The sequence below is a fragment of the Equus przewalskii genome, chromosome 13 (assembly GCF_037783145.1).
Source record: "Equus przewalskii isolate Varuska chromosome 13, EquPr2, whole genome shotgun sequence".
In the NCBI taxonomy this organism is placed as follows: domain Eukaryota; kingdom Metazoa; phylum Chordata; class Mammalia; order Perissodactyla; family Equidae; genus Equus; species Equus przewalskii.
The window spans coordinates 90,552,269-90,578,180 of NC_091843.1; the positions used below are offsets into that span (position 1 = coordinate 90,552,269).

At 39.4% G+C, this 25,912-nt stretch overlaps 2 protein-coding genes across 3 annotated transcripts in view; one reads left to right on the forward strand and one right to left on the reverse strand.

Annotated features, from left to right (window-relative positions):
* Nucleotides 1-347, reverse strand: part of TNPO1 (transportin 1) — a 91,948-nt gene extending 91,601 nt beyond the window's left edge. The window contains exon 1 of one of the 2 annotated variants that reach the window (XR_011525327.1): nt 60-301. Coding sequence is in view for 1 of the 2 variants with exons in the window: in XM_070569866.1 (XP_070425967.1) it covers nt 60-74 (15 nt within the window). In the remaining variant the exon portion in view is untranslated. Of the gene's footprint in view, nt 1-59 lie in introns of both variants that reach the window. The other variant, XM_070569866.1, reaches the window with a different exon arrangement.
* LOC139075218 (collagen alpha-2(I) chain-like) lies at nt 137-25,677 on the forward strand. The gene is made up of 2 exons (XM_070570005.1): nt 137-676; nt 23,028-25,677. Exons 1-2 carry the CDS (start codon nt 137-139, stop codon nt 23,085-23,087), a joined length of 600 nt encoding a protein of 199 aa, XP_070426106.1. The 3' UTR covers nt 23,088-25,677.
* Nucleotides 25,678-25,912: the final 235 nt, after the last annotated feature.

The following is a 25,912-nucleotide window of genomic DNA, read 5'->3' on the forward strand; positions in this document are numbered from 1 at the left end:
CCTCCCCGCCGCTCCGCCCCCGCCCGCCCTCCGGCCGGCCGCGCCCCCGCGCCACCTACCCGGTCCCACACCATCCCAGAGGCTCCGGCGCTCGGGCCCTCAGCCGAAGCGGCGACGCCTCCGCTCCCGGCCCGAAATGGCTGCGGAACAAAGAGAACTCGGGCGCCGGCGAGCGCCGTCCGATTGGCCGAGGGGCGGGGCCGCGCGAACGTTCCGCGGCGGTCGCCTAGGCAACGGCAGCGGGCCCGGCGGCTCGGCCGGGTCTGTGGGGCCGGCGGCCCTGCGCGCGGCCGCGGCGTGCGCGCGCGCTGCAACCTGGGCCCTGGGCCTCTGGGCGCGCCGGCCGAGCCTCGGGCCGGCGGAGGAGCCGCGCCGGGAGGCCGCCGCCCGACGGACGCTGCACGCGGGGCCGCGGGGCCTCGGGGCGTTCTCCGGCCCGTCCTGGCTCCCGGGCCTCGGGGCCGCCCGCTCTGGGAGCCGCTTCCCCCCACACTCCCGCGGCCCGGCGCCCCGCTGCGGGCGGAGGCGGCCCCGGCGGCTCAGGGCGGCGGCGGCGGGGCGCACGGTCGGGGCCGCGCGGGGCGGCCACGTGGCCAGCTGTGCCCGAGGGGACGGCGGCCTCCTGCTGTGGGAAATGACCGGCCCTCCTCGGCGTCGGCGGCCACCGGAAGGGAAGGTGCCCTCTCTTTCTGAACGCGGAGTAATTCAAAATGGGCGAGGCAGGCGTTTTCCTGCTCGGTTGCAGTAATGGTACTGAGGAGGGGCGTATCAGTTCCCCTCGCGTTAATCTTATGTATAAATTTTCCATGTATGAGTATTTCCCATTTGCAAAGCTACACGATCGTTATTTCCTAAGGTGACGATGCCGCTGATAATGTTCTTCCTCACAAGATGGATGTGTGTAAAAATGCCCGCAGTTTGGCATTTTGGTTACCAATACCCTGTTTGCAAGTGCAGTGTATATTGTTTTGAAACTGTGTAGCGGTTGTTGCCTTCCAGGCGTAATCTAGATAAAATTTTAATACCAATGCTAGGAAGTGTTTTTTTATTTGTACTGACACAGCTTATTTATTAATAAACTTTTAATAATTTCCATTTGCAACAACATTTTACAAAACAGCTAGTTTAACTTAAATTTTGAGTACGAAAAGACCATTTTTATCATTAGGAAATTGAACATAGCAAGAAAAAACATTTTAAATAACTAAAACATTCATAATTATGATTTCAATATTTTCTGTTCATTTGATAGCAGTTGGATACAGTAGTGTAAAGAAAAAAGAAGCCCCCCAAATAAGAACAGTTTACTAAGGAAAAAAACCTAATGCAAACCTTCCTAAATGATAGTTTAGTGTATCCACAAGGAAATTTATCCAGAATACATGTATTTATCCAAATAACAAAGAGGGCTTGATTCTGTATTTGAAAAGTTCTGTCGGGGAATAGGGAGCTGTGATCTGTACAAATCAGGGGATGTGTGGTATCTGCCTTCTACTTTGCTAAAGAAGACTAAATGGAATCTTTCTAAATGTAAAGGGTTAGCAAAGAATGACAGATAGAAAGAACTACTGACTAAGCAATTAGTAAGGAATTCACCTGATTAATAGTTTGGAAATATTTGCAATGAAGTGAAAAAAAGCAAAGTATTATTCAGTGTATGTAAGGGGAGTTATTGGCCAAAATCTTTTGAAAGAAAAAAGTATTCATTATCAAACGCTGTGGAATTGAGATTAGGCAAATTAAATATCCATTCTTTCATTAAATTTAAATGAAAGTGAATTAAAATTTTAGTATAAAATAGTTCTGCATTGAATAAAGAGATGCTTAGACGTAGCCTTATTGTCTCTATCTTCTAGGTTAAATTAAAAATGCATTTTTTAAACAGTAAATCTTACTAGTAACATGAATTTATTAACACAGCTTATTTTATTTTACTTTTCCTATTATTTTGTCTTTACAAAGTTTGCACATGAAATAGCAACTACCCAGTAGTGTTTTCTCTTTATACCCAAATACAATACAGCAGTGCTTATGTGGTTAAACTTTGAAGAATTGGCGTTGTTTTTTATGACAGATACTGAAATTAAAAACAGTAAATAGGGTGCCAGCCCCATGGCTGGCTGGTTAAGTTCGTGCACTCCCTTTTGGCAGCCCAGGGTTTTGCCGGTCCGGATCCTGACCACGGACCTAGCACTGCTCATCAAGCTGTGCTGAGGCGGGATCCCACATAGCAGAACCAGAGGGACCTACAACTAGAATATACATCTATGTACTGGGGGGCCTTGGGGAGAAGAAGAAGAAAAAAAAAGATTGGCAACAGATATTAGCTCAGGGCCAATCTTTTAAAAAAGTAAATAAATTTTGATTTTTAACCTCAAAACCCTTTACAGCTATCTTGTATTTTAAATTTCTGTATTAAAATTTTTTTCTTAGATGAAAAATTGGCCAAGATAAAAATCAAAGAATGGAAGAAATGACAAAATAGCCTTAAGGGAGAAAACATACCTATAAGCTTTCACCTTGGAAAGAAAAGGTGCTCACTCTGTCAGACGTAGCAACGTCAAAATAAACGTGAAGCTGGGGGGCAGAGGCCTGTGTGTAGATTCTGGCTTTACTACTTACCAACGCTTTCAGTTCAGTCTTTCTGAGCTTCTCTTTCCTTGTCTTAAACAGGATTAAATAAGACAAAATATAATAAGAATTCTTTAGCAGAGTGCCTGGCAGATAATTAGAGGGCAGTAAAAGATAGTATTACTAGATATTAATATGTATAAAAGGACAGATATTTGAAAAGGAGGAATGGTTATTGAAAAAAAGTAATATGTCTGGAAATCCAAACATTGTTAAATAAATATTTTTAGTAGGCAATTGTTGGTGAGTATATGGAAACTCAGTAAGAGAAGTGAAATAATCTTTTAGATACAGGCAAGCTTCTGAAATAGAATACTTCTGAGAAATGTTTCCATGTTATACTTCTGGAAAGACGTGGGAATTCTCATTATATTCTTTAACACTAGACGCTTTAAGGAATTGCCTTCCATCGAAACATCTTCAGCTTGGCATTAAAGAAAAAGCATTTTAAAAAGTAATTATTTAGAAGAATTTAATTCAGATTTTGAAAGAGGACAGTTATAGTCAGTATTAGGAAATGTGTAAATAATCTGTAGGCGTTTCTCATTTAAAGCAAGCCCAATATATAGTTTGAATGTCCAAAAAAGATAAATTAGGGGCCGGCCTGGTGGCACAGCAGTTAAGTGTACATGTTCTGGCTTTCTCGGCCCAGGGTTCGCTGGTTTGGATCCCAGGTGCATGCGGACATGGCACCGCTTGGCAAGCCATGCTGTGGTAGGCATCCCACATATAAAGTAGAGGAAGATGGGCATGGATGTTAGCTCAGGGCCAGTCTTCCTCAGTAAAAAGAGGAGCATTGGCAGCAGTTAGCTCAGGGCTAATCTTCCTCAGAAAACAAACAACAAAAAAATTAGATACTAATTATTAACTGGGAAAGGATTAACTTCAAAGTTCCTTTAACATTAGTATGTCTAGTGATTAAAATATGATTCTATTTATAAAAAGGTCTACTTAGACTTCTACTTATGGGAAGATGGAATAGATCTACTTTTCCCTGTTCCTCCCACTAAGTACAACTAAAAACCCTGAACGCGACATGTGAAACAAACATAAGAAAACTCTGAAAGGTGGAGGGATGACAGATTAGCTGGGGCCCTTGAGACCCAAGGAACAACATGATGGTTAGCTCCCTGGCTTTTCTTTTTGCCTCGCATATCCCAAACTTGAAACTGAAGAAGCTGGCGATCTGGAAATGCCAATGGTGCAGACGAAAAAGCGCCAACAGAATACTGCTCTCTCTAGCTGAAGGGCCAGGAAAGGCAGTATAGCAGGCAGAAAACATTTAGACTAACTGCTCTACTCCAGCCACAACCTACGGGAAAAAATTGTGCCCCCCCGCCCCCCACCCCCCGCCACATTCCACTCATGCCAGCAAAGGCCTGGTGGAGAGCCTAGACTCTCCCCCTCACCAGGCTGACACAAGGTGCCCCAACTCCTCCTGCCCTCTGGTGTCAGAGAGGGTTAAGTTGGGAGCTAGGACTTCCATCCCCACTGGCCAGTAATGAGGAGGCTCCCATCTAGGGCATCAGTGGGGGCCAAGTGGGGAACGTGGACCTCTCCTCCACCCTGGCGGTAAGGAGGTGATTCCTGCTCCCCACGCCCGTGTCCACTCCCAGTGCTGTGTCAGGAAAAGCCAGCTAAAGCAAGATTTAAATGAGACCCAAAGTCTCATTATGTGATACCCCAAATGTCTAGATTTTAATAGAAAATAGCTAATCATATCAAGAAACAGGAAGATCTCAAACTGTATTAAAAAAAAAGACAATAGATGACAAAACCGAGATGACAGAGATGTTAGAATTATCTGACACAGATTTTAAAGCAGACATAAAAATGGTTCAATAAGCAACTCCAAAAAGACTTGAAACGAAGCAAAAAAAATAGTGTCAGCAAGGAAACAGAAGATATAAAGAAGAACCAAATGGAAATTTTAGAACTAAAAAATACAGTAATCAAAAGAAAAAACTAAGTGGATGGGTTCCATGCCACAATGGAGGAGACAGAGGAAAGAATCAGTGAACTTGTAGGTAGAACAATCGAAATTACCCCATCAATAATAGAGAGAAAACAGATTGAAAGAAAAATGAAGAGCATCTCATGGAGCTGAGGGACTATAGCAAAAGAGCTAACATTCACGTCATCAGAACCCTGGAAGGAGGAAAGAAAACCACTGGGGCTAACAAATACTCAGAGAAATAATGGCTGAAAACTTCTGAAATTTGACGAAAGACAAACACACAGATTTAAGAAGCTGAGCAGATTTCCAACAAAGGTGCCAACACAATTAAAGGGGAAAGACAGTTTCCAACAAGTAGTGCTGGGCCATCTGAGTGTCCACATGCGAAGGATAAAGTGGGATGCCTACCTCATACGATATACAAAAATTAACTCCAGCTGGATCACAGAACTAAATGTAAGGGCTAAAATGATCAAATTCTTAAAACATGGAAGTGAATCTTTGTGACCTTGAACTAGGAAAAGACTGCTTAGATGTGACATCAAAAGCACAAGTAACTACAGAAAAAACTAGACAAATTGGACTTCATCAAAATTTCAAACTTTTGTGCTTCAAAGGACACCATGAAGAAAGACGGTGAAAAGACTACCCACAGAATGGGAGAAAATATTTGCACATCACATGTCTGATAAGAGGCTTGTGTCTAGAATAAAGAACTTTTACATCTCAATAATAAAAAGACAAATAACCTATATCTGACAAAGGCTTAATATCCATAATATATAAGGAACTCTCACAACTCAACAACAAAAAATCAAACAACCCGATCAAAAAATGGGCTGGAGACATGAACAGACATTTCTCCAAAGAAGATATACTGATGGTCAATAGGCACATGAAAAGATGCTCATCATCGCTGATCATCAGGGAAATGCAAATCAAAACTACACTGAGATATCACCTTACACCCGTTAGAATGACAAAAATATCTGAATCTAATAGTAACAAATGTTGGAGAGGTTGTGGAGAGAATGGAACACTCATACACTGCTGGTGGGAAAAAAGACCAATAACCTAATTAAAAATGGGCAAAAGATCTGTATAGACATTTTTCCAAGGAAGATACACAAATGGCCAATAAGCTTATGAAAAGATGTTCAAAATCTTTAGCTATTAGGGAAATGCAGATCAAAACAATGAGATACCACTTCACACCCACTAGGATAGCTATAATAAGAAAGACAGATAATGACGAGTGTTGGCAAGGATGTGGCAAAGTTGGAACACCCATTGCTGGTGGGGATGTAAAATGCTGCAGCTGCTTGGGAAACAGTCTGGCATTTCTTCAAATGATTAGACCTAGAGTTACCGTGTCATCCAGCAATTCTCCTCCTAATGGAAATGAAAACATATGTCCATACAAAACTTGAGCACAAATGTCCATAGCAGCATTCTTGAACTGAATTGAAAATAATGCTAATTCTACTAACGTTACTAACAGTAATGATAGGGGAATGCAAACTTTTTCTTTCTTTAAAAATGTGTCAGTTTGTGTTATACTCTACCAAAGATAAAGATGAGTTGGGCAGATTGTCTACTCCCAAGAAGGCAGAAATAGTGGCAAATAGTGGCAAAAAAATAGTGGAACTATTGTGTTGACAGCTTTTCTGTTGTCTTGATTGGGAGGAATAGCCATGGCTCCTGGTGTTCTGGGCCCTGGAAGGGGTTATAGGGATGGAGGTGGGCCGTCTCATTGTTCATTATGCCTAACTCTGATTGGTCCTTTATTTTCATTTTAGTGCCTTAGCCGTGCTCTCTGCTGTGCCTGGACTCCTCAAGTCTGGCCCTCTCTGGTTCAATTGCTCCAGAGAATAAACCTCCTAAGGTGAGACAACAGTAGCTACCTGGCTTCATAGGGTGGGTTGCAGTGTTCTTTCCAACCAGTTCTCCTGTGTGGCCAGTCCCACCCTGCATCTCTGCTTTTCTCAGGACCTCCCAATCCAGAGCCCGTCCTGGGTTCTCTGAGAGAATCAGCTTGCTTCAGTTTCGTGTTAGGCATTTAGATATCAGGTTTCTCTGCTCTGCTAAGCCAGTTTCCACTTCTTCATCTGCTTTCCATCTTCACAAGTTTGTTAACGTTCCTTGTCTGCTGTAGTGTCTTTCCAGCTCCCTTTGTGCTTGTGGATTTATACCTTTAATAATTTTTCCTTTGCCATCATTTTCAGGGGATTTCAGAAAAGAGAAGAGAGAAAAATATGTTTACTAGCTTAAACCAGAATTTTTGATCCTACTTTTAAAAAGTAGCTGTTAGATGACATACCGGACATGATTTCATTTCTAATTCTGAGTAAGAAAGAAAGTATTTCAATGTATGTAATTTTGAGTCAGTAGGTAAGCAGTTGGGAATTAAATGTTAAAAAAAATAAATTTGGGCTTCTTTCCACTGATACCTTAGGAGTCAGTGTTATGATTTTATTATAGCCCATGGGGAATTACATGAAACTGATCCAAATAAACTGCCATATAATTTTTCATGTTTTGTATGTCATGAAAATTCTTCCCAAAATTAATTTACAAATGAATCAGCATCTTTCCTAGAACAAAGACATTCAGTCCAGAAAGATTTATATTTTTAAGCACATTTATATTTTAAAATATAAATATGAAATTTGTAATACATATTGTTATAGCAAAACTTACAGATTAAATATATATACATATCTTTTAAAATAAATCATCCCTGGAGACAGAAAATAGGAAAGGCTTTTTCTAACTTTTAATTTCTGCACCAGAAATTCTGGGGTCATAATACCCAGGCCTCCAAAGCATTCCACCAAACCACAGGGACTCTCTGCTTGGAGAGGTTTACGCATCAATTTTAAAGCAATAAAAGATTTCCTTATGAAGTTTTCCCTCGGGGCTCTGAAGTTGCATGTATGCTGGGCTGGCTCCTTTTACCCCTGTTTTCTCTGCATTTTTAGTTCACTTTTCAAGCGCATCTCTCGGCTATTACTTTTGTTTTGTCCTCAGTGTTCACTCTTCTTCCTTTAAGAGTCACTGGATTGGCAGTTTGTCAAAAGACCAATTTATGATTCCGTGTTTTGTGCTTTTCCTAGCACTCCTGTCAGGGAAGATTTAAAGAATTCTGAAACAAGGGCTGTCTCTTCTCTAGTTGGCCCGAAGTGGAAGTGGTAATTTGGATCTGCTTTGCCTATACTGGTAATGACTGTACAGTCAGAGAAATGAATTTTAAGGCTTGAAAGCTCTGCCTCCATTTCATGAGACTTGTGTTGCCTGTGGGGGAAGCCACATCTCGTGGTCGCTAAGGACCAAACAGAAACAAAGCTTTCTAGTCTTGGAATCGGATTTTTCTGATGGGATGCACATTCACATAAATGAGAAAAAAAAACATTAGGGAATTTTATTCTGAAGAACATGTAATCCCATAAGACATCTGAAAAATCAAAACAAAGGAAAATTTCAATAGTAGTTGTGGATAAGCTATTAATTTATATCCCTTAACACCATTCTCATTTCCTCATTGACCCTTTTGTCTATGCTGGTTAGTAATATTTTTCCTCAAATAATTTGTGTTTCCTCCTCAGAAATATGTTCCAGTATAGGGAGTACATAATTACATTGTTTTTTTTTTTTTTAAAGATTTTATTTTTTTTCCTTTTTCTCCCCAAAGCTCCCCGGTACATAGTTGTAAATTCTTCCTTGTGGGTCCTTCTAGTTGTGGCGTGTGGGACGCTGCCTCAGCGTGGTCTGATGAGCAGTGCCATGTCCGCGCCCAGGATTCGAACCAATGAAACACTGGGCCGCCTTCAGGGGAGCGCGCAAACTTAACCACTCGGCCACGGGGCCAGCCCCTCTTCATAATTACATTGTTACAAATGGATGTAACACTGGAGTTTGGATTGCTGAGGAGGCAGGATGCCATCACTTTGCTATTTTCATGATTTACTGTGATTCTAGTATAGCTTAAGTTGTTTTGGTTCAAAGGATTATTTATTATAAAGTATCACACATCCTTTATTTTTTTTTCTGACTTCAAGATCTGAGTAGATGAAATTAAGGCCCATAAGTGCAACAGAAATATATATATGTATATGTATATATATATATATATATATAGTTTACTGACCTGTGTCTATAGAATTTTCTTTTACTGCAAACTATGGTACTTTGTGTAACAGAATCTGAAGGAGAAGGGCTGGGAAGTGAAGGAAACAAGGTGAAAATCTCTCTGAGTCATACAGGTCAGTTTTAGCTGGAAAAAGTACATCTTTTTCTCGTTAAGTTAATGGAAATCTTTCAATTTAAAGAAAGGAGTAATGTGAGCAGAAAACTCAAGGCAGCATTATAGAAGTCACAGAGATGGACAGGGCTGTGAGAGAAGTAATACTCCCTGGCAGGGAGATTATCTGAAGAGGAAAGATTTCAATTTATTTCGATAGAAGTTGTGTTACTTTAGATTGTTTTAGAGGGGGAGGGAAGGCAAGAAAATCAGATTCTGGCCAGCTAAAGCAAAAGAAGAACTTATTGGATTTAGACGGGGCTATGTCTCAAAGAAGAGTTGAACAGCCTGCTCTGGGGATGGGAATACAGCTCGTCTGTGGACCAGCAATGTCGGGTCCTCTGTTTGTGTCTTGTTCCTACAGACCATCTTTCCCAGGGGGAACGCGGCTGCTTGGTATACCCAGGGTTTACATTTTATGACTTCAAGCATTAGGGACCAGCTCTCCATCTTCCTTCCTATCTAAGACCCAAATTCCAGGATGGGACTCACTCGCCCCAACTGAGTGAGGTGCCCAGCTTGGACCACAGGTAATTAACTGTGGCCAGAAGGAAGGGCCACATTGCAATAAGACTGTGGCTGCATTGTAGTGGGAGTGGGAAGGAGAGAGAGAGGAGCAGTTTCTAGAATAAGCAGAGGGCCTAGGGAGATTACCTTAGAGTTTTCCACTGTTAAAGCTCATCTCCAAATCACTTGACTCATGGGATTTAATTGAAGAGATGATCTGATGTTCGGATGCAAAAATCGCACTAAGCTGCCATCATATTCTGATAAGAGAGCAGGACCTGAAGGTTTACCAAGGTGTTGACACAATTTACCAATAACCATTCTGAAGATAGGAGAGAGAATGTGAGTTTTACTTGAGCCAGACTGAGGATTATAACCCAGGAAGGCAGGTTCCACAAAGGAAGAAAGCATTCTGGAGAAGCATGGTTTTCAGTACAGTTTTATACCTTTTTAGAACAAAGAACATACATTAAACATAGCCAAGATACATATTCATCAAAATTTCAAAGGGCTGTTCAGTTGCAGATTAGCAGGTCAGCATGACCCCCGTGTCAGGAGTACTGCTATGGTGTTACCCAATACTGGTGGGCGTATGAGGGGAATTATGCATTCTTATGTTAAAAGAGTGCGTCCTTTTACTTTGAGTTAATGTTTAGCACCTCCTTTACTTTTGTGGTTAAAGCAGATGTACAGTGTGTGTTTGATGGGCCGTAAGTCAGACTTCTTTGGTTCAAGCCGAATCGGTTTTGACCCAGGATAGCTACTCCATACCTCAATATGTGAAAATCTCTTGTCAAAGCTTATTTTAACAAATTAGATATAAAAAGAGTAGTTTATTAATATTAATTTTATAAATTTTCTCCAATAAATTATTCATTTTGAGTTGCAGCTGGAAGGCATTTATAAATCTAACTCAGTTCCCTCATTTTACAGAAGAGGAATCTAAGAGGATGAATAACTTGACCAAGGTCACATGGTAAATAAGTGAAAATACCTGGGCTGTAATCCAAGTGTTACTTCTAATCTAGTGCTGATATCTTGATATTATTAGATCTTATTATTTGCTTAGAAAATGGTTTATATTTTGCTAAAAAAATTTAAGGATGGTGGGTTCTTATTTGCACAATCTCTGAATAAAAGTGTATATAAATCCCTGGTGTCACTGTGTCCAGGGGCAGCAAGACTTAACAGCAGGTCAGAACTTTAGCTCAGAAATTGAGAAATGTCAGTTCCACGCAGTGCTCTCTCCTGAGCGAAAGGCCACTTCTGCACAGAGATGTCTTGCAAATAGATCTTCAGGAAGAGCCAGGATTTAGGAAGCAGCTTTGGGTTCAGCTGGATATCAGCTTCGAGATAGTCCTGTAACGCCAGATCAGGGTCTATCACAATTTAATACGGCAATGATGATCTGACCATTAAGGATGTCAAAGCAGCAATACCAGTAAGGGCCCTGTGCATAGGGGACAGGCAATAAACATGTAAACAAACAAGACTATTTCAGATATGACTGCCCTGAAGAGAATAAGATGGGCGTGTGATAAAGAGCAATGGGAGGCTACTCAAGATTGGAGAATCAGGGAAATTCTCTCTGAATTAATGAATAATTCAATCAAAGGGAAACTGTCAAAATAAAAACTACATATCCATAACTTCAATAATAGAACCATATAGTCATATCAATAAAAGCCCCAAAGGATGTTTGATAAAATTCAACATCCAGTCTTAAACCCCTTGAAAGTGAGATACGGGTTTTTCTTTCTTAACATTAAAAAGGAAAAACTAAGAATTTAAAATTAAGAGTTGATTTTATAAATGGTAGAGCAAATCTAGCAACATTTCCCTTTAAAAAATGAACAAAGCAAAGGCGTTCTTTGTTACCATTATTTTCCAATGTAATGCTGAAAATTATCTTTATCACATAAGGATCTCCAAAAGAAATGAAAACTAAATCTTGGGGAAGCGGGAAGGAAATAAAAATGTTATTTGAAGAAATAGAAGACCCAAATGAAGCCAATTTCACCCTCCACAAAACTATTCGAGATGTTAAAAGCATTCAATGAAATGGGCAAATGTAATATAAATCTATATACACACATATCTTTCCTAAATATCAGTAAAACCCAACTAGAAAAGATAATTAAAAAGAGATCTTATTCACAATGTCAGTAAATTATAAAATATATGGAAATTAATGTGGAATGTTCACAGCACAGAAGTGAGCTATAAAAAACCTTGAATGAAAATTCAAAACACCAAATGAGTGCCGAGATATAGCGTGGCTGTGAACAGTAGAAATTATATTTCCCAAATTAATCTATAGATTTAACATATTCCCATGAAAACCCAAAGAATACTTTATAGAGCTCAGTAAAATGATTCTAAGACTGTTTTGGCAAAACAAATGGGCAGAATTATCAAATGGTACTCTACAGGGAAAAAAGAACAATGAAGAGGATCTGTCTTTGCTGGGTACTAGAATTTTGAAGGATATGAAATGATACGGCATGAGTTCAGAAATGAAGTAAAGGGAAATTGAACAGAAAACCTGGTTTACATTTAATCTATGAACTCAGTCTACCCAAATAATGGAGAAAAGAGTCATGACTTAAGAACTAGTAAGAAAACCAGGTATTAATATGACGAAAGCTTAACTTAGACCTTCAGCTCACACTCCATTTTTATCCCTTCTGCAAGAGGCTGCCCATCAGGACTTCACTGTTTTTGAAAGTTGGCATTAAATCACTTAAAAGTTGCCAGCTGTTTTCTTCTTATAGAGGTGGAGTCATCAATTCATTTTTGAAGAAGACCTTCTTTGTTTTGGAAAAATCTCCAGAATGGACCTTTTTGATTACAAAAACGTAGAGCAAGTACTCCTTGCTTCTTTTGGAGGAAATTAGAGTCTCCAGTAAGCTGACAAGTTTGGTTTAGAAACATAAATTGGATTTATTGGCTGGTGTATGTCCTTTCCGAATCAGAGGGGAAAAATATATTCCTGTGTCTTAGTCTATCCCGGCTGCTGTAACAAAATATCAGACTGGGTAGCTTATAAACAACAGATATTTATTTCTCACAGTTCTGGAGGCTGGTAGTCCAAGCTCAGGGTGCCAGCATGGTCCAGTGACGGCCCTCTTCTGGGTGGCAGACTTCTCATGGTGGAAAGGGCTGGGGATGTCTCTGGAGCCTCTCCCATAAGGCACTACTCCCATTCATGAGGGCTCCACCTTCACAATTTAAGCACCTTCCCAAAGGCCCCTCCTCCATCACACTGGGCATTAGGATTTCAACATAAGAATTTTGAGGGGACACAAACATTCAAACTATGGCACCCCAGAATATGTATTTAGGCTGACCTGTCCTTGCAAAATACTGTTTGTTCATTTTGGATGAGATAGTTAGACAAAATGTGTGTCTGAGTTTTGTCCAATTACAGGTAACTGCTTACAGGAGATTGTCATGCTGGACCATGCTGAGAGGGTTGTCTAAGCTTGATCTCTTTATGCTGGAGGTGAAAAGTGTGAAAGGGAATCAGTAGGACTGGACTTGGTACAATAATACTTGGATTGGACCGTCGGTGCCTTTCACTTAGTGTTTCTTTCAGACAGTAATGCAGAGCCGAGAGATGCACAGCTGACCCTTGTCATCGCCTTGTCTGAGCCGTGGGAGCCCGGTTACAGCCTGCGTGGGTGGGTGTTCCCTCTGTCAACTGTTTCATTTGTTTAACTCAATCTTCACAACAGCCATATGAGGCAGGGCAGGGATTTGGGGAGGAAAGCTGTCTCTCTCAAGGTCTCTGTCTCTCTCTTTCTCCCATGTGTGCGTGCACGCACACATGCACATGCACATATGCATGGACAGGTACACATTCACAGGGGTTCTCAGGGCCAGTATTCCAGAGTGTGGACATGCCCGGAGAGTCTCTGTTGGTGGAGTGAGCTGGCCACTGATGCACGTTGGGTGTTCTGAAAGTAACTCCTTCTAGCAGTAGTTGTAATCTACACTGTGCTGTTGTTAGTTCATCCTCACATCTGCAGTACGTTTTTGTTAATTGTTTTCTTCTTGTTACCTGTGCCTTGGAGAATTAAGGGGGAAATCAGTGTCCGCGCTGGGAGAGAAACTGGTTGGGCAGATTGGTATGCAGATGGCGGGAGTGACCCCTGGACTCCAAGAGTGGTGACAAGTAATCACGAAGACGGATTCAGGGCAAGGTGTAAAAGGCCTGTGGGAGGGAAGTTCCGAGGGAGAATGACTTTCGTGCAGCCTGTGGAACGCAGATTCATGGTTTTGTACTTTGGCTATTAAAGGAAATGCCACCTTGTTGTGTAACCCTAGCTTTGTGTGGTCTGTGGCCTACTGAGGCCAATTTGCTTGTTCCTTCACTTACTCATCCATTTTACGAATGTTTATTGGTTGCCCCCTCCATGCTGGGACTGCACTAGCCATGTAGATACAACGATGACTAACAGAGTCTCTGCCCTTTAGGAGAAAACTCCTGGAAGTTAAATATTAACAAATCAAATTGTAAGAAAATAAGAAGAAAAATAGGAGAGAAAACAGAGAAATGAACAAAATAGAAGCTGGATATTTATGACTATATAAACATTTTAAATCTCTGTAAAATGAAAATAAAGGAAGCTAAAGAAGAAAACAGGCTGAGAGAATTACTTGTACTAAATGTGACAGATGAGCTAATGAAGTTTTAAACGTCTCAGTCTTTAGTCAAAGCTAAGACTAACACCAAACCCTTAAAGAACAAAAGAACATTAATATTCAAGTAAGAGGAGACTTAAAAAAAAATGCCTTAAAAGCAATTAAATAAATTCACATGAAAAACAACAAAAAGGTAATAGCTCACACTGAATGAATTTAAAAGTATTAAAAAACTCATAAAACTATGAATGAGGCTGTGGAAAAATAAGCACCCAGACATTGCTATTGTCGGTATGAATTGATGGAATACAGTAATTCCTGAAAAATGACAGCATTAAATATTGAGAATATAAAAATATAAACGCCTTTAAACTGAAGAGTCATCCTAAGACAAAATCTCACCCTTTAGCAATTACCTCCTAGAGCACTTAGTGCGTGCCAGGCCCTTCTCTACATGCTTTACATCCGTTAACCCATTAAATCTTCACAGCAGCCATAAGACGTATAGGTACTTTTATTATCCCCATTTTACAGATGAGGAAACTGAGAGATGCCAAGGTTAAATGAATTGCTTAAGATCACATGGTTGGCCAATGGCAGAGCTGAGATCGAAAGCTTCTGGGTCTGGACTCATAATCACTGCATCACGCTGCTTCAGTGGAAGAAAAAAGTTCTGTATACAAAGCTGCTTGTAGCATCATCGTTTATAATGTAAGAAACAATTGGGGCAAACTACGTGTTCCACAAGGGGAGTGGTTAAATATGTTACAGTCCATCGATTCAATAGATAATTATTCAACTAGAATTGTTCAGACCTTTGTTTTCTTGGGGTGTCATGGTATGGGACACCAACTTCACAAAAGTATTACCTGTCCTTTTGCAAGTCATCTCTGTGTCCCTATACCTTTGAGCTATTCATGAGGATCAGGAGGCCCTGTCCCAATTGGGCAATCCATTATTTTCCACTGCAGCAGCCTTTGGCTCCACATATCATGTCACTAGATGGACTGAATGTGGCTGGAATGAAAGTTCTTTAGGAGTATAAATTACCATCTTCCCTGGGTACTTCGGCCACATTTAATGAACTCAAACATTTCTTTGACCTCATATTCCTACCCTTCTTTCCTTCCCCTACATAAAGATGTTTCTTATCGTGAATATGTTAATGTAGTTATCAACATATTTCTTACCTTCAAGGGCTGTGAAGGCCTAAGTAGCGTTTTGTGTTGTAAATGTTAGGAAAGACTTTCAAAATATTAAAGTAATTTTTATTTACACAGAAACAAAATTGAAACAAGAGAAGAAAAACACATAAATTATATATTTTAGCATGTCTCGTCATATTTTTTTCCTATTAATTACAAAAATAATGCATCCTATTTGTTAGATGGCTACTATGTGTCAGGAACTATGCTAAGCTCTCTACATAATTTATTGTTTTTAATCCTCCCAACAGCCATATAAAGTAGGTATTATTTACTCTCACCATTTCATAGTGGAGAACACAGAAGCTTGGAGAAGTTGAGTAGCGGGCCCCAGGTCACACAATTAAAATGGAAGGGCCAAGAGGTATACCCAGGTCTGTCTGAATCCAGAGATCCAGCTGTTCATCATACTGATGGTATCTTTTCTTCCATTTCTTTTCCAAAAACAAATTTAGAGTGACTCTCTCTAATGCTTACTTCTATAATGAAGTCTAACTCTGTGGTTACAAATAACATTATAACCAGCTGCCTTGGAAATGAAGAGGGTGTCATAAATTAAAACTGGAAGTAACTTATACTATTGAATATGAAAAAAAGGTGAAGTTAGGATGTTCTTTGAAGAGAACTTTGCTGTAATGATGAAGTAAAGAAGAAAAACCAAGCAAAGGAATGGAAAAGCACAATATGGAACACAATCTCAACACATTTGCATGTATGTTTTACAAGTGTATTTCCTAAAAAGGAATACTGCGTACAATAAGTGTTAATGCCAGGAGGGAATGAAATTGTGAAATTATCTAAATATGTACTGTTTTCAACTACAATTCTGCTTTCAGAAGTATCTGTTTTTTCCTTCTTCTCCTGGCTCAACCATAGAAAGTAAGCCATACACACAGAAATCTCACTCATACTGAAGACTTTGTTGTCTAACTCAAAGGCTGACACCTGTCCCCAAAATTGTACCATTTTTGATACCATGAGTAGCTCCCAATATTTCTCTTACTTTTTCTTCCTTCCTTTATCTTATTTTTGAGCTTGAGAATAAAAAAAAGTTCTCACAAATGTAGGAAAAGACTGGTTATTCTGAAGCCATGTAATGAGTAGCCACAAGAACTGGTTTGAAACCTATCAAACAACAAGTCTCTTTGATAAACACAGTTTTACAAGCTAGGCGCTCTGTCAATCTCTGGCTTCTGAAAGTCAGCCAATCGGGGACAGACTCACTCCAATAGCATGCCTCTGAGTGGTACCCAACCAACAATAGTCACACCTGAGTACTGTGCTTCTACAGATGATGCCAACTCGCTTATACCTCTGAGAGTCCACTAATTCCTGAACTTCATGCTTCCCCCAAACTCTATGTGAGACTGGCAATTTGTTCTGCTTGAAAAGACTGTGTCTGGCCAGCATCTCTTACTATAACATGCAATAAGTTGGCTTTGTCTTTTTATTCCGGATACTGAGTGATGGTCTCATTGGACAGTTTTGGAAGTTCCGCCAAGGTTCTTTTGAAAATCCTCATTTGGTGGCATTCCAGGGGACCCTGAGGCCAACAGATGTGCTCACTTGGCATCTTGTGCCAAAATTTTAATTTTCTCTTCAGATATATTGTTAAGTGAGTCAGTCTCAATAATCTGATCTGTGACTAGTTTCGCTGAGTTCGCATTACTGAATTAATCCTGTTATTCCAGGATTGGTAACAACATGGGCCTTTGTTTAGGTCTAGACTTTCCTGTAGAGCAATTAGGTCTTTTGGTTTAAAGGTGCACCATTTGGTGAATAATTAGATCTATGTCTTTGTGCAAGATCTTTAGACCCTTTGTTTTGGAGGTAAGCCCTTTGAGAAATGTTTTTGCCATTAACTTGCTTATTCTCCTACTGCTTGCGTGTTTTTGCTGCTGTTTATCTATACGTACTGTCTTGTTTCGTGTGTTTTTGTTTCATCCTGGGTTGTTTTGTTTCTTTTGAATGTATAAGGAAGTGTTCTATAGAGAAAGAATGGAAGCATAAGCATTCAACTCAATGCAAGCCAGCCTTGAGGGCTAGTGGTTGGAGGTCTGGTAGACCACAATCAATTTGTGAAAAAAGGTTTGTCAAACTTTGTCTAGGGTCCCTATAAAACCTTCATGAGAATACCATCTTTCTTGTTAATTTTGAAAGAGGCTCACTTTGTTTTGTCCATACTCAAGGGTCAAGTTGACTGTATGGCCCCTTCTGAGTCTCTGCTTGGTTGGGGAACCCTTCAAAAGCCTGCACTATAGACTGGCGAGTGGCCTGTCTTTCTTGTGTGTTATGGGTTTGTCTATGCCAAAGTCTCATCCTTCTCCTGGAAAAGCTTCTGTTTCCTTTAAGAAGCACTGTAATTCTAACTTTGGCAGTTTTCTTGGGAAATGGCAAAAAAAATTTGACTTAAAATAATAATGTCATATTTGACGTGTCCAAATCTTTAAATTAATCTCATTTAGAGGAACTCTAAAAATATTAGGAGACAAAATAGCAAATAATCAGTAGTCAGCTCTTTTTGTGTGTGTGTGGGGAAGATTGGCCCTGAGCTAACATCTTTTGCCAATCTTCCTCTATTTTATGTGGGATGCCGCCACAGCATGACGAGTGATCCTGGGTCCGTTGCCCCAATAGTCAGCTCTTTGATTGATATGCTAAGGCCTCAAAAATATTCTGACTCAAGACAGTCTCTCTCAAAGACTTTGTATCCTTTTGAAACCTATTCACTTTGTGTTTCCCTCTTGTTTTCCACTCAGCTTTCCTTCACCTTCTAAATGAGCTATTCTTTTTTCAGGGTTTTCTCAGGCAAAGAACAGTTATATTGTAGAATTTCTATACCAGAAGGTTGAATTAACATTCTTGTCTAGAGCCAAGTTAAGGGACACAACTGAGGATTTTCCTAAACTTTCAGAGTACAGGGAGAAGTTTTTTACAGAATTTAATGTTTTGCTACATTCCTAATTTCCTCTACTATAGATCTGTACCAACTAGTTCAGCTAATGCTTAGCCTCTCAGGGAAAATGCTTAATAAACAGAGAGATAGGAAAGAAAAGATTCAAGTTACCAGATTATATAAACTTTTAAAAGTTGTCTTAAAAGAGCAATAAAAATAAAAAATAGACTACAGTGAGGCAATTTAAGAAACAATTATTTTAAGGGAAAAACTGTAAAAAGGTTCAAACTGTAAACAAACAAAGATGAAGACTAGACTTCAGGAAATATTCTAGAAGCTGGAGTAAACACAACCAACATGGAGAGATGTGTCTTCTCTTGTTGAAAATGGGATCAAACCAGAAATAGGGAATTTAATAATAAAGAAGAAATTGAAATGTGAAATTGCAATCTAGAAGATAGCCAATGTGTGGCTAGATATTTCCAGAGCCTTAGGAAGTAAATAAGCTGAAACAATAGAGTATTTGGATCTCTAGTTAAAAAATAACAAAATAGTCTCTGTTCTCCAAAAATTTTGGAGCCTATGGTTAAGGATACGTGTATATATTGCAAATACAATGAAAATTGAAAGACTCAGTGTTCCATACTGGCTAAGAAACAGAAAGACAGTGATCTAAAATGTGTCCATTGATGTTGCTCCAAGGGTGACATTAAGCCTCTTCCCTTTCCTTCTTCTAAACTCTCAAAGGACTAACACAGTTTTCTTGTTGCTGTGGGAGCCACTATACCTACCATTAATCTCTCTACTATAGAACTTCACATCCCTCGGAGTTAAATCTTAAACTTGTTTGAAAACCCAGAAAGACTTTCAATAAGAAAAAAAGGAAAAAAAAAAGAGAGAAATCTTATCTTAAAGTAAAAATGACTGGTTATGCCAGATGGTGAAAGAAGATAATAAAAGACAAATTTGAGGGTATACGGTAAATTGTGGAAGGTGTGAGGAAAAACAAGCTTTATTTGCCTAGGTTTACTGGAAGCACTAAAATTATGAAAATTTCTACAAAGCCTAAGACCTTTCCCAAGTTCCAACCTGTCGCTGCCACTTTGGAATCATGATCAGAAGGACATTCCCTTCTTCTCTGTGACACAACTGCAGATTTAATAGGAAGGGATTTACTTTACCAATGCAACTGCCAGATAAACTGTACTGCAAAAGGATTATTTTTTTAAATTCCAGAAATGTTCTCACACTCGACAAAATTATAGCTGATATGGCTAATAATATACCTACACTATGTGTGATTCAAGAAATCACTGAGGAAATATCTGTGGTCCCCGAATCTCAATGGGCAAAAGATTCCACGGACACAGGCAGATTAATTAGAATAGAGCACTTAAAAGTTTTCCTGGATTATATAAATTCTTCTTTTTTTGTACAAACATGAGAAAGGTAGGCCATGCTCTAAAGGTTTTAACTCACCAACATGACACACACTTAAGACCTATTGCCTCTTAAAGCAGATCCCTTAAGTCAGTAGACAAAGCTTAGTTTAGTTGCCTCAGAACAATTATAGGCCTCAACTAAATAAGTTAAAACATCTTCACATCTTATACTGTGATCACCTTTAAATCTGATGTTATCATATATAGTAACTCCTTATTGCTAATGAGAAACACTCAGCATTTTTATAGTAGTCAATTAATCATAAAATACTGACACTCTCTTCATCTCATATTATCATCCACTGGTGAAAAACTCTTATTCCGACAACTCTATTACCCTTATCCAAGAAAGGAGAATTTTCTGATTGTGTTTCTATAATTCCATGGCTAGAGCAGAATTTTTGGATATTCCAGTACCAACTGCTGACTTAATATTCTTTATTGGTATGATATTAAATGGCTGACAGTATTGTTTGTTGATGGGTCTTATATCTAAAAAAGAAGACCAACAAACAGACCAATGGACTAGAATAAAGATCCCCAAAACAAACCCCCACATATATGGTCAAATGATCTTAAACAAGGGTGCCAAGACCACTCAGTGGGGAAAGGACAGTGTCTTCAACAAATGGTGTGGGGAAAACTGGATATCCACATACAAAAGAATGAAGTTGGACCTTAACTTTGCACCATATACAAACATTAACACAAAATGGATTAGTGACTTTAATGTAAGACTAAAACCATAAAACTCCTAGAAGAAAACGTAGGGGAAAAGCTTCATGCCATTGGACTTGGCAGTGGTTTCTTGGATACAACACAAGAAGCAGCACAGGCAACAAAAGGAAAAATAGACAGATGGGATGACATCACACTTAAGAACTTTTGTGAACCAAAGAACACAATCAACAGAGTGAAAAGGGAGAAAATATTTGCAAATCATATATCTGATATGGAGTTAATATTCAGAAAATATAAAGAACTCTTACAACTCAACAACAAAAAAATCAAATAACCCAATTTAAAAAAATGGGCAAAGGACTTGCATAGACATTTCTCCAAAGATGATAAACAAATGGCCGATGAGCATATGAAAAGATACTCAACATCACTAATTATGATTATCACAGAGAAATGCAAATCAAAACCACAATGAGATATCACCTCACATCCGTTATGATGGCTAATATAAAAAAAAACCCAGAAAATAAGAAATGTTGGTAAGACTGTGGAGACATTGAAACTCTTGTGCATTGTTGGTGGGATTGTAAAATGGTACAACTGCTGAGGAAAACAGTATGGAGATTCCTCAAAAAATTAAAAATATAGCTACCAGATGATCCAGCAATCCCACTTCTGGGTATATATCCAAAAGAATTGTACATAGGATCTCAAAGAGATATTTGCACACCTATATCATAGCAGCGTTATTCACAATAGCCAAAATGTGGAAGCAACCTGAGTGTCCACTGATGGATGGATGAATGTATAAACAAAATGTGGCATATACATACAATGGAATATTATTCAGCCTTAAAAAGGAAGGAAATCCTATCACATGCTACAACATGAATGAACCTTGAGAATATTATACTAAATGAAATAAGCCAGTCACAAAAGACAAATCCTGTATGATTCCACTTTTGAGAGATCTAAAGTAGTCAAAGTCATAGAAGCAGAAATTAGAATGGTGGTTGCTAGGAGCTGGGGGCAGAGGGAAAAGGAGAATTGTTGTTGGGTGGGTATAGAGCTTCAGATTTGTCAGATGAAAAGTTCTGGGGGTCTGCTTCACAACAACGTGAATATACTTAACTCCACTGAACTGTACACTTAAAAATGGTTAAGGTGGTAAATTGCATGTTGTGTGTTTTTACCACACAGAAAAAGACCAGGCTTGTTTTACAACAGGTAGACCATTCTCTCTTAGAAAATCTAACTCCTTACCAAATTGTTCAGATGACTGAACTGTGGTCTTCTCTAGGGCATTTCAAATTACTAAAATAAAATAATATACGAATTAGTAGCCGGTATTCTTTTCAAATAGTTCACTTTTTAAAACTGCTATAGAAAAAAAGATTTTAAAATCTTACTCAAGTACTCTTTAAAAATAAACAACAAAGAACATATACATTAATTACTAGATGCCTTAATGATATCTAAAATAATTGCTGTAATAAAAGCAAAGACACATTAAAATAGGTACTATAGAATCGAATTCACCAACCTGTATAAACTATAGAAATGCTTTAGAATACTACTGAAATATTAGCAGAATAGCACGCTGAATACACCGACTAAAGTCATTATACAAGGACCTCGTCTAAACAACAACAAAATAATAATAAATTCATGGAGAAGTTCAAGAATTCCATGAAAGATACACAAATTCTGTACTCCCAAATTCCTAAAAGAAACACTGGGAATGATTTGGTGTGAGATCCATGGGGATAAGATCTGGCAAAAATAGTTCTTATAGCACCAGAGGAAACTTCAAATTGACATTTGCCAAAGTTCTCCATGAAACAACCCAACACAGTAGGGACAAATTTGCCATATTGGAATAATTTTCTGTATAACTGGTTTAAGATATTCCACATCTGGCTTAACCTATCTTATTCCCCTTACCAGTAATAATGACTCGCCTAAGCCTAGAGCAAGCTTGTTAAAGTACGGCTTGCAGACCAAATCTGGCCTGCCACCTATTTTTGTAAGTAAAGAGTTATTGGAAAACAGCTACACCCAGTTTTTAGCATATTGTCTGTGGCTGCCTTTCTGCTAAAACAGCAGAGTTGATTAGTTGTGACAAAGAATGTATGGCTCACAAGGCCAAAAATATTTAATATCTAGCTTTTTACAGAGAAAGTTTGCTGACCCTAGGTCTAGAAAATTATCATCATAACTCTATAATTCAGCTCTTCCAAGCTATTTTCAGTTCAGCCATTTTAATAAATGATGTAAGGGTATATTGCTCTAACTTAACCGGTAATGATACACTTTGCATGCAACACATAAATGAAGGGAAATGTCCTTGCACAGGGAAATTACAAAATTCAAGCAATAACTGTGTCAGATAATACTCAGAGGCAATACATTCGCAGCTCCACCAAAGTGAAGTTATCTCATGTACAACTTTTTGCTCTTTTTCCTATAAAAGAATCAGGCTCTTTAGTGCCAATCCAGGACCAAGGTTAATTATTCTGTTGAATTATTAGCCAGGCCATTCAAAGGTATGATTCCTGCAGTAGCCAGTCTCCAAGATGGCCCCTGATGACTCCTGCCCTTGGCATTCATGCCCTTGCACATTGCACCCTCCCACGTTGTATCAGGGTTGGTCTGTGTGACCAATAGAATATGGTAATAGTGAGGATGCATTGCTTCCAAGGGGAAGTTATAAAAGATGTTGTGATTTCTGTCTTGCTCTCTCTCATATCATCCGCCCTAGGGAAGTCATCTGCTGTGTTGTGAGCAACCCTATGGAGAGGCCCATGTGGCAAGGAGCTGAGACATCCTTGTAACCGCCAGTGAGAAACCGAGGCCTCTTGTCAACAGCCATGTGAGTGAGCCTCCTTGGGAGCAGATTGAGCCCCATTCACGCCTTCAGAGAACTGCAGCCTAGGAGAGATCTTGACTGCAACCTCAACTTGAAATACTGACCAGAATCACCTGCATAAGCTGCTCCCAGATTCCTGACCCTCAAAACAATGTGAAATACTAAATATTCTTGTTTTCAAGCTGCCAAGTTTGAGATACTTTGTTACAGGACAATAGATAACTGAGACAATCCTCAACATCCTAAATGGACTGGATCTCCTTTCAAAGAGTACAAAGTATAAAATCTTTTACAGGGCGAGGATCTGAGAATAATGATCCTATTGGTAGGAGTTAAACTACTAGAGGAACTCATCAAAAATTTGTTCTATTCCTCTGATGACATAGTAAATAATACAGACCAAACTATAGGTTTCAACAAACCAGTTTCAATTCCTTAAATCAAGTAGTCAGAGATAATAAAATGGCCTTGGATTTCTTCTTGCCAACCAGAGAAGATTCTGGACCACTGCTCACACTATATACTGTACCTAAACACCACAAATGAATTGGAGTAATCTACACCTAAGCTAGAATAAAAGACGACATAGGATCTAAAATAGACTCGGAGAATCTTGGAGACTTGTTTTCATGACCCGATCTGGGAATTTGGGATCATGGTTCTGAAATGCCTTCCAGTCCTGTCCGTTTACACTCGTCTCACTGTTGCTAAAGGTGTATTTTCTAGAGTCTTAAATGCTTTTGTGCAGCCACTGTCCTGACAGAGGATTCAACAAATGATTCAAAGACAATAAAAAATGGGATAAAATCATGCCAGCAGACGTGTACACTGAAAATAAAATCTCCATTGATGAAACCTCACCTTCAAGGAAAATCAACAGCAGTAGTAAGGATCTTCACAATCCTCGAAGGTCTCTCCTGCAGCTTAGATTGAATGAGGATCAAAAGGAGGGACTGAAAATAACGAAGTTCCCATAGACTTAGGAAAAGACTGATTTTTGCTGTAGCAAAGGTAACAAGTAGCCACAAGACCCAGTTTTAAACCCGTTCGGTCGATCAGGAATAAGTTTCGTCAGTAAGCCCCTCACGAAAGTCAGCCTCTCAGGGCAGACTCAGTCCAAGAAGCACACGTCTGCGAGCCAGCTGATGAACACAGTCTCACCTGAGCAGCCGTGGACCACAGATGATGTCAACCCACTGACACCCCTGGCAGTCTGGCATTTCCCGGCACTCCATGCTCCCTCCAAATGAAGACTCTCTGTAAGGGCTACAGTTTGCTCTACTTGGAGAGGCTGTGCCTGACCAGCATGGCCCCCTTTGCTGTAGTAAACCATACATTGAGCTTTGCCTTCTTATGTCACGTGTTGAGTGGTGGTTTCATCATCCTCTGGCAAAATCTCCTGATTCTTTTAACATTTTTTTAACCTCTTCGGTTAATAGCACTAACAGTGATAGTGATGATGATGATGATTTTAACCCCCTCTTACTATCCCCCGTGCACTGTGTTAAGGGCTTTACATGCATTATTTCAATAATTGAGGACTGCCGGTAGTATCTGGCTACCGGCACTTTTTAGATTTTCAGGTTGCACTCAGACCTGAAGAAGTTGTTAGCCCTGAGCCAGTCATTTGCTTGTTTGCTTTCAAATCCGCTTCTCACCCTTTCCCTGCTCTGCTCAGCATCGCAGGGGGCTGACTCCTGCAGGCTCTTCTGTCAGTTGGCTTCCAGCTCAGTTCTGCTAAGAGGAACCTGCAGTGAAGGATGGAAGGCAGGAAGGAGGGAGGGAGGAGGCAGGCTCTCTCTCCCCTTTCTACTCCCACAATAGCTGCGTTGTCTCTGCTGCCCCAGCCCCTTTGAACACACCAGCCTTCCTTCTTCTTGGTGTTCGTCACTCATATCACTCTGCTTGAAACAGCCAGAGCACTTTCTGATTTCCTGGACCCTTAGAGATAGAATCAGAAGGAACTGGTGGTAGAAATTGTACCAGGCAAACTAGTACAACTGGAGAGACTTGAGACTCGTCGTAAATCTGTCTCTAAATCACTTGTGACCTTGAAACGATCACAGTTTGGTGCCTCGGTTTTGCTATCTATATAACGGAATTGTTGATCTTTAAGGTCCCTCTACCTGCCCAACTGGAACCTCTATAATGCTGGGCTTGCAAGAATTGATTGAACGTTACTATAAGAGTTATAACTTTTCCCTCTCCCATGTAACAGTGTTTAGAAACTACTTGAAAGGCCTTGATTATATCTAGAAATATAGCTGTTCTCCTAACCAGATGAAACATATAAAAACACTTTTTTATGAACATAATTTGAGAGGCTCAGTGCAAAATGAAAATGCAAGGCCCTTGTTGAAAAAGCAGGAAAGAAGTGCCATTAAAAGTATTACAAATGAAGCTTTTGCTTTAAAAATATTTTGTTACTTATAATATACAACAGGGGTAATAGTGATATAAACTAATAATATACCTCACAAGGTGCAAAAAATATTTTTGGTGTCATGATTGTATATAAATAAATAATACTTTATTAATCTGATGTCTTGATTAATTGTGATTTTTGTGGCTTGTTTTTCTGCAAATTCATTTAATAGGTTATTAAAATACATATTTTTGCAATTTTATTTTCAATTGGTACTTGAAAGAGATGCTAGTGGCTCTTGGAAAATGAAAGATTGCAAATAATCTCTGATAATTTTAAATTTTGACAAGGATCTTTCTGCTGATGCAAGTGTTGTTGGAACTGTTAAGTATTTCATAGGCTGTGACAACAT